This window comes from Cebus imitator, unplaced genomic scaffold (genome assembly GCF_001604975.1).
Source record: "Cebus imitator isolate Cc_AM_T3 unplaced genomic scaffold, Cebus_imitator-1.0 Scaffold51, whole genome shotgun sequence".
Lineage (NCBI taxonomy): Eukaryota > Metazoa > Chordata > Mammalia > Primates > Cebidae > Cebus > Cebus imitator.
In genome coordinates this window covers 8533676-8543418 of record NW_016107366.1, presented here as the reverse complement: position 1 = coordinate 8543418, position 9743 = coordinate 8533676, and the positions used below count along the sequence as shown (strand labels likewise).

At 40.1% G+C, this 9743-nt stretch overlaps 1 protein-coding gene across 10 annotated transcripts in view; it reads left to right on the top strand.

The window, feature by feature from the left end:
• Positions 1-9743, top strand: part of PUM1 (pumilio RNA binding family member 1) — a 106328-nt gene that overhangs the window by 85400 nt on the left and 11185 nt on the right. For 4 of the 10 annotated variants that reach the window (XM_017527866.2, XM_017527861.2, XM_017527863.2 and 1 more), the window contains 3 exons: positions 2206-2299; positions 3449-3565; positions 9101-9252. In XM_017527866.2, the coding sequence (XP_017383355.1) occupies positions 2206-2299; positions 3449-3565; positions 9101-9252 (363 nt within the window). The remainder of the gene's footprint in view (positions 1-2205; positions 2300-3448; positions 3566-9100; positions 9253-9743) is intronic. The other 6 variants (XM_017527867.2, XM_017527870.2, XM_017527862.2 and 3 more) reach the window with 3 other exon arrangements.

Below are 9743 nucleotides of genomic sequence, written 5' to 3'. Positions count from 1 at the left end.
TTTTTTTGACGGAGTCTCTGTCGCCAGGATGGAGTGCAGTGGCATGATCTCGTCTCACTGCAACCTCTGCCTCCTGGGTTCAAGCAATTCTCCTGCCTCAGCCTCCCGAGTAGCCGGGAATATAGGTGTGCACCACCATACCTGGCTAATTTTTGTATTTTTTGTAGAGATGGGGTTTCACTATGTTGGCCAGGATGGTCTCAATCTTCTGACCTCGTGATCCTCCTGCCTTGGCCTCAGCCACCGCACCCAACCACAGTATTACCAAATAGTCTTGACTGGCTCCCTTCCTGGAAGACAAATGTTTTGATAATGTCTGTCAGTAGATTCAGTTCCCCTGCCCTTTTTTATTTGAGATGGAGTCTTGCTCTGTTGCCCAGGCTGGAGTACAGTGGCGCGATCTTGGCTCACTGCAACCTCTGTCTCCCAGGTTCAAGCGATTCTCCTGTCTTAGCCTCCTGAGTAGCTGGGATTACAGGCATGCGCCACCATGCCTGGCTAATTTTGTATTTTTAGTAGAGACGGGGTTTCACCGTGTTGGTCAGGCTGGTCTCGAACTCCTGACCTTGTGATCCACCCACCTCGTCTTTCCAAAGTGTTGGGATTACAGACCTGAGCCACTGCACCCAGCCCCCCCACATTTCTTTTTAAGACTTGATATTTAGTAGTACTGTTTCCTTTTTACCAGCATCACAGTGAAGTTTTTCTTTAACTTTCGAAAAAAACAAAACCTAAAGTATTTTTGAAATAGGTGCATGGTTACTTTTGACATTCATACTCCAAAAGCAGAGATTAAGACTAGAGAAGTAACAGGTGAAATGGGATAGTATGTTCAAAGTATTCACTTTTTGTTATCTTTTAGTCTAAAATTAGCCTCTTCATGTTTGAGGTGTAGAGGGTAGCCAAATCTCTAAAATCTCTCCACCACCTAGGATAAGAGTAAGTCCAGTCGTGACAACAATTAAGCTGAGTTGGTAGAATGACATTATCTCCTAATGTCTGAAACAATCAGGTCTCTTTATGAGGACAGCTGTAATTCAAGATCCATAGTGTCTGTTACACATCATCCAGCAATGTCAGCTGAGCTGCTGAAAAATCCTGTAGGAAGAGCAGGTAGGTTGAAGGTCCTATCCAGGGAGGTCCCTTCAGTAAGTGCGTTCAGTCTGATTTTAACAAACATTAAAGTCTTCAATATCACTCCTTGGAAAGAGGCCTATTAAGGGATCCACAAATCAGGTTACTGGCATCCCCTTTCTTTGTACTAGTACCATTCATACTAAAATGTAATCTCCATCAGGGCGGGGATTATGTATTGTTTTATTCTCTGTCATATCCCTAGCTTCTTGCACAGTGCCTAACAGGTATCATTTGTTTCATAAATGTTGGTTGAATTAATGAGTGAGTGATTGATTTTTTATTAAGGTAGAGTAATAAGGCATTCTTAGTGTTAAAGCCTTTGAACTTTTCTTTAGAACTAAGAAGTGTGCTAGGTGTGAGCTCATAATCTAAGTTTTGTTAGTAGCTGCTGTATTTCTGCTGTTTTATTTTCAACATATAAAGAACAGTATCCCAGAAGACTTTGAAGCTACCAAAAGTTGGGCAAGTGTCTAATTTACTCATTAGGATAAGCTACTAGCTAAGGAAGTTATTCAATACCATTTTCCCAGGAAGTGGCAGCCCAGAGGGTGAAGTGAACACTTTTCATATTCTTCTCCAAAATGTGGGTAGATGAGGATTAATTCAGTTATTCGTGGGGTCTTGAAAGCACTGAAAGGAGATTTAGCACTAGGGGCAATGTAGCAAATCAGTTTGTAGTACATTTGCCTAATTTTTAACTTTGCTTTGGATCAGGCAGGACCTGTACACCTACTGATAACCATTAGGGCTTTTGCATGCATATGTATATTATATATATAAAGTGTGTGTGTGTGTGTGTGTGTGTGTGTGTGTTTCAGGGGACATATAATATACGAAGTGGTCAGCTCATGGGACCAGGGCATAGCAAATTGAAGTAAAGAAAGAGAGACAGGGAGAACAGAACTATGAAACATTAGAATCCCATGGGAATGAAGTAGAGTGTGAGAACATTTATTGTTGTTAAAGTATCATGCCTAAATAAGGGTTTATTGAAATTTTTAGAGAGGTTTTTAAATGATTTTCTAAGCCAGTTTCCCTAACCACACCATGTTTTTCCTCTTGCCTCAGCTGTTCCAAAGACCTAATGCGCTTGCTGTCCAGCAGTTGACAGCTGCTCAGCAGCAGCAGTACGCACTGGCAGCTGCTCATCAGCCACACATTGGTAAGTCCTTAAGCCCATAGCTTTTTCATGATAGATGTGGCCGCCATTTTAGGATAACTGGATGCGGTGAAACCCAGTAATTTAGACTGATTATAAAAGTGCACACAATCCCTCAGACAGAGTAAATGGCTTCTTTCTTTTGTCCAGTTGTCTCTAGCCACATTATTTTTGACATACCTTGTAGTCCTACATAAGATTTCTTCAGTGGTCAGCTCTTGCCCTACCTCAGCTGTTTCAGGATTTAAGTATTTACCCCAATAGTGAGCGGTGACTAGCATTAGCTCTTTCAACATGCTGAATGCTGGATGACATTGATTGAATAAGTTGTGGTTCTATAGACTGTAAATATATCAGCTTCTCATTTTATGAGCAAATAGTATAAATTCATTTTCCAGTAAGTATGTATTGAAAAAATTTATAAAAGTATTCTTGCATAATTACTAGTTTTAAGGTAGCTTTGCCCTTTTCCTGTAGCAGTTGTTAAAGTTTTGAGAGACGTTTTCATCGTACTACCTGGACATTTCTTCCCTTTGGACCTTCTTGAGGTCCCTTAGACATAGAGTGCATTAAATGTAAACAAGTAGAAGTAGAATTTTTTTTTTAATGTGTCAAAATGGCATGATTGAGCAGAAAGGAGATAGTTAATCTTGTATGTGTTATGCTATAGAAGAATATACTTAGTTCCAACCTGAATAAATAAAGGCCAGGCATAAAGTCCTTGGGTCTGATATTGTAGGGTTGTAAATGGTAGTCTTTATAAATACTTTACAAGTATACATTTGATTTCATGAAAACTTTATAAAATTGTTTTAAGTAGAAATACTTTCCTTCATCCCATTTTAATGAAAGTCTTTTAAATTGCTCTATTGTAGTCTGTTATAATTTTAATAATCTTTAAGAAATTATACTGAATTTAAAACTGTATATACAGTTTTAAGTTAAATATTTAGCAAAGGTAGAACTTGACTATAGAAACATTTCATTATAATCTTCCGTGTAGGATATACCTTTTAAAATTTATCTTTACTCTCAACCTGTCCTGTCTTCTCTTTTTTCATTTTTTCCTCACCTACAGTCTGGTGTGAATAGTCAAACTGTGTAGGTATTTGATAGGGCTGCAGTTTTAGTCAAGTTTGTTTTTACTGACAGGTATGTTTTCAGCAGGTTTAGCTCCCGCTGCGTTTGTCCCCAATCCATACATCATCAGCGCTGCTCCCCCAGGGACGGACCCCTACACAGCTGGATTGGCTGCAGCAGCGACACTAGGTGAGACATTCTGCTGCATGAGGGATTTTCTCACCTGCTGAAAAGTCATTTGAGATGGGAGTGCATTCTTTATACTCTTTCCAAATCCATGTTGCCAGTGGAGATTTCTCCAGAATTTCGATGTCATCTACCTGCCAGCTTAATATCTCTCCTTAGCTGTGTCATAGGCCCCTCAGACTTGAAAATGTTGAAAGGCAAATTAATCACATACCCCTTGCGTATGGTATTTTTGATCCTTGGAGCTACCAGATGCTCATTTATTTTTCTCCCTTTGCCCAGATCTCCTACCACCTCTAGTCTATCATATAGTTCAGGTCCTTTTACTGGTCTGTATCATGAGTTTCTAATTTCCTTGACTCTTTAACCTTGTCTTCCCCTCTAAATTGTTAAAATGGTTTGAAACTTAGATCTTACCCCTTCATCTTTCTGCTTAAACCTTTTTTTGATTTCCCTTTTTGCTACCCTAATACGGCACACTGCAGTTAGACTACCAAACATGGCTGATGATTACAAGTTACTTGGAGTCGTGGTGGGGGTGGGGGTGTCTTGTTCCTTGGAATCTGTTTTGTTTTTTTTTTTTTGAGATGGAGTCTCACCCTGTCGCCAGGCTGGAGTGCAGTGACGCGATCTTGGTTTACTGCAACCTCCGCCTCCTGGGTTCAAGTGATTCTCCTGCCTCAGCTTCCCAGGTAGCTGGGACTGTAGGCCTGTGCCACCACACACAGCTAATTTTTGTATTTTTAATAGAGACGGGGTTTCACCATGTTGGCCAGGATGGTCTTGATCTCTTGACTTTGTGATCTGCCTGCCTCGGCCTCCCAAAGTGCTGGAATTACAGGTGTGAGCCACTGGGCCGGGCAGGAATCAGTATTTTTAAGGAGCTTCCAGGTAATTCTGTTGATTAGCTAGGGTTGGGACCCACTGCATATAGGGCTCTGTCACCATGCCTCATGCAGGTCTCTACATGTGCACCATCCAGTTCCCTTTCTAATTGACTGCCATTGGCTAACACATTGTAGCAATACAAATCTGATTTTAGTTTGCTGCAGATACTGTGTTGGTTTAGGCCCCTGTCTTTGGACACTGTGGTCTTCTCTATAAGCTCTTTTTCCCATTCTTTGCCTGTGAGTGCTCTACCTGACAATGTCACCTCTAAGGAACCTTCCTTGCTAACTGTTCCCCTATTCTTTTGGTATCACTAATTACTGCACTGTTTTTATTTCTGGATGTATACATTAGTTTTCTTTTTTTTCCTGTTATGTTTTTGGAGACAGGATCTTACTTTATTGCCAAGGCTGGTATGCAGTGACGTGAATACAGTTCACTGTAACCTTGAATTCTTGGGCTTACTTGATCCTCCTACCTCAGCCTGCTGAGTAGCTAGGGCTCCTGTTGTGCACCACCATACTGGTGTTGGATAATTGTTAAATTTTTTGTAGAGATGGGGTGATCTTGCCGGTGTTACCTTGGCTGGTATTGTATCAAACTCCGGAGCTCAAGCAGTCCTCCTGCCTTGGCCCCCCAAAGTGCTGGAATTCCAGGCATGAGCCATTGTGCCCAGCCTATGAGTGCTTTTTCTTTCCTTTGAGACTAGATTTTTTAAAGGCAGTCAGTCATCTTTGTTATTTGACTGTGTTCCACAATTACTGTCATCATAGTAGGGCCATAAATGTATGATGGATTGAATTCAACATTAGGACAAACAAAATGTCTTCCAATGTAGTTGTTCGTTGGGGGAAGATCCCTTCAAGTCAAGTTAATCATGACTAAATATTACTTTGAAATTTTACTTCTTATTATATAGCATATAATTTGCAATTATGTACTTAAATGCAGCCTAGCATTTCTTAGATTTTCTTTAAAATTGTTTACATTTTGTCATGTTATGAAGGGAGCATAGTTAATATAGGGTTGTCTGTCTGTCTGTGGTCATCCCCTTTCTGGGGGAAACAGAAAACTCTTCCTAGGAGAATGACCTCCATCATTAATATTTATTGAGCACTTAACAAAATGTTGTCAGGCATTGTCCTGAATGCTTTTCTTCCATATAGTTTGTCAAATGATTAGAAATTTGTGGCTCAAGAGACCTGCCTTATTTTTTTATTTTTATTTTTTGAGACAGTCTTTGTCTCAAAAACAGAACGAGAACTCTGTCACCCAGGCTAGAGTTCAGTGGTGCAGTCTCTGCCTCTAAGGGTTCAAGTGATTCTCCCACCTCAGCCTCCTGAATAGATGGGACTACAGGCGCCCACCACCACTTCCGACTAATTTTTGTATTTTTAGTAGAGATAGGGTTTTGCCATGTTGGCCAGGCTGGTCTCGAACTCCTGACTTCAAGTGATTCACCCGCCTTAGCCTCCCAGAGTGATGGGATTACAGTTGTGAGCCACTGCGCCCAACCTAGGAAACTATCTCATTTGAAGTCACACAGTTTAAATGTTGTAGAGTTGGGGTTTGAACCAGGTTTAACTCCAAAGCCCATGCGTATCTTTCACTGTATTATTTAGAATGCCTGTGCTGTCTTTCTTGAATTGTCTTTTCTGTAATTTTTTTAGAAGTCTTTGCCTTTATTGATTTATGTTACTTAAAACAAAGAGCTTGTCCTAGGGTTGACACTGCCGCTGTCACTGAGATGGTAATTTGGTGATCAGAATCTTATTTTTTGTGTATGTTGGTTGAGCCATGGTGAAAATGAATTAATACTTTCACAAATAACAGGAAATGTTAACTGTCCAAACTATGGGTCTGTGTATTCTTAGAGGGTGTCAGTCACACAGGAATTGAAGTAGGCATCCTGATGAGTGAAACTCAGTGATTTGTCCTGGGCCATTCTCCTAATTTAATGTTAGGCCATGTGACCAGAGTATAGTAGTAGAAATGCCCGTTGAGAAAATTTAGGGAATAATGCAAATGTTGATGGTATAGCGGTCCTTGCCCAGTAGAGGTTCTCTTTTGTTGGCTTTTGGGAGAGGATTGAGACAGTTACTACAGGTTGCACCCCACTTGTTCAAGGTAGATACATCTGTACTCCCAACAGCTATTACAGGTTGAGCATCTCTAATCTGAAAATTCAAAACCTTTTTGAGTACTAACATAACACCACAAGTGGAAAATTCCATACTTGACCTTGACCTCATATGATGGATTATAGTCAAAATACAGGCACACAACACACAGTTTATTTATTCAGCATCCTCAATGGAAAAGTAGAATTACCCCCAGACTGTGTGTATAAGGTGTATGTATATGAAACATAAATGAACTTTGTGTTTAGACTTGGGTTACATCCCCAAGATAACTCTTGTGTATGCAAATAGTCTACGATCTGAAAGCGGTAACACTTCTGGTGCCAAGCACTTTGATTAAGGAACACTCTACCTGTGTTTACCCATTTTACAAGTGAGGAAACTAAGGCACAGTTAGGGTCTTTCTTTGTGTTTTTCCCTGGTATTTTTTTTTCTTTAACTGCCCACGACCACCCTGCTTTATAAACACTAATCAATGAGTATGAGGCTCTATCACTCTCTTTTAAGCTTGAATACATGGCTTTTAGGCAGTTCAGTTTCTGACAAGTTAAAAATGTCTTAACCTCTTTTCTTATAGTGAAATAGTTCATAGTGTAACAGCTTTTCTTAGCAACACCTTCATTCTGTACCCAGGTGTAGTATTTCACAGTGTGCACCTTTGTAAACAGAGCTGCTTAATCTTTGCTAACCCGCAAGTATAGAAAACACCAAATTAGAAATGTCAAAACATGTTTATATTGGACAGCGATATAATTTGACTTATTTGTGTTTTAGAAGCTTAAAATGGGAGAAATAAGAATATGTACGTATTTTTGCTTAACGAAGTATGTGTTTCTCCAGAATTAGCTATTGCATCAGAATAGCTCTAATATTTGAAACAGCTCTTCAGAACTTCAGTGTAAGGCTTGGTTATTGTTAATGAATCAAGTTGTAAATATTTAACTCTGTGCTTTAACTAAGGAAGTTCAACTTGGAGGTACGTTTCAGCAGATTTGAAGAACTGGCTTTGAGCCCATTTCCTGGTTAGCAAATGTGTCCTTGGTGTTTCTTGCCACCAGCTTCATCATAGAATTCTATGATTAGGTTTCTGCCACACTTGGGTTGTTATCTGCATAACTTTGTTACATACATCTCTGTTGCCTACTTTATGTGGCAGACTGCAGCTATGCTTTGTTGCCAAAGAAAGTAAACAGATAATTTGGATTAAAGCAGAATGCTTAGTTTTGTTTTGTTTTGTTTTGTTTTTTTAAGACACTCTTGCTCTGTTGCCCAGGCTGGAGTGCAGTGGCAAAATTTTGGCTCACTGCAACCTCTGCCTCCTGAGTTCAAGCAGTTCTCTTGCCTTGGCCTTCCGAGTAGCTGGGATTACAGGCATCTGCCACCACATCTGGCTGATTTTTTTGTATTATTCTAGTAGAGATGGAGTTTCACCATGTAGGCTGGCCTGTCTCAAACTCCTGACCTCAAAGTGATCTGCCCACCTCGGCCTCCCAAAGTACTGGAATTACAGAGAATGCTTAACTTCTTTTAAGGTTCTCAGCAGGTCTGAGAAGTCAAGGTGTTGTATTTTTTGTTTGTGTTCAATGTTGACTTAAATTTAAAATTCCACATATCAATATCTGAATGTAGTTGTGTTGAATGCCTTTGTGACTTTAAAAATAGAAATAGGGGCCAGGCGTGGTGGCTCAAGCCTATTGTTTCAGCAGTCTGGGAGGCCAGGTCAGGTGGATCACTTGAGCCCAGGAGTTTGACACCAGCCTGGGCAACGTAGACTTCTGCAAAAAAAAAAAAAATTAACCAGGTGTGGTTGCATGCATCTGTAGTCCCAGGTACTAGGGAGGCTGAGGTGGGAGGATCGCTTAAGCGCAGGAGGTTAAGGCTGCAGTGAGCTGAGATTGATTCATTGTATTCCAGCCTGGGTGACAGAGTCCTGGTCTCAAACAAAACCAAAACAAAACAAAAGCAAACAACAACAATTTTGAAGTTGCATTGGAGGTTTACTTGAATGTCTGGGTTTTGTTGTCAGAAGACCGATAGATGTTCATTTCTTTGGAGTTATTGAAACACCAGCAGTCTGTTAATCGCCCTAGGCGCCATTCTTACCATTGAACGTGGGATACATCCTAACCTTCTGTTCTATTTCATCACTTTAAGCACACAAACCCTCCATTTACTCCCTTCTAACAACATACATTGTTTCTATCTATCCTACATCCTCCCATCTATTCTTAAATCCAACCCCTTCTATCAATCATTCACCCTTTCAGTTCGCTAATGTTTTATCCCTCACTGCTTCTTCCTCTAGGTCTATGTTAGAAGACTGGTGTAAGGATCTCATAGAATGTTTACTATTCTTTAAAAAGAGAGTTAATGATTAGCTAGCATGAATCAATATACTTTTAAGTTAATATTTTACAGTTGTATCTATTGAGTCAGATGTAATATTTGGAAAGCCTGAGGTGAGTCTTAGTAGTTCAGACTTTCTTTACCTTTCATTTGCTATTTTTAGGCCCAGCTGTGGTCCCTCACCAGTATTATGGAGTTACTCCCTGGGGAGTCTACCCTGCCAGTCTTTTCCAGCAGCAAGCTGCTGCTGCCGCCGCAGCAACTAATTCAGCTAATCAACAGACCACCCCACAGGCTCAGCAAGGACAGCAGCAGGTAAATGTAGACAAAATTTACCTCTTCTAAGTGGGAATTTTAGTATTGCGGATAACTAATAGGTGATATTACGCCTAATAGAAAAACACTGTGAATGCATGAATTTCCTCTTGTGTGTGTGTATCTGAGTTCAGGCACAGACTTAACTATTCTTGTGGAATGGTGTTTATATATCAGACATTATTGTACCTAGGTGGGGTAATGTTACTAATTAGTTCACTTACGGGGAAACTGCGTAGCTAGCAAGTGTAAAATGGATCTTCAAAATTACAGTAAAATCTTGTTCTGCCATACTATAGTTGCTTGCCAATCACCACTTTCAGATCATTTCAGGGTTTTGCAAGGGGCTTGCTACCAAAGCAGGGGTACTAGATTTTTAGACTGCTTATTTACAGTGGCTATTGGATTAGATATAAATCTTAAACCTATCTATGTTAGCTTTTTATTTGAGTTGAGAAAGGACAGTAACCTACAAAACTACATCTTTTTTT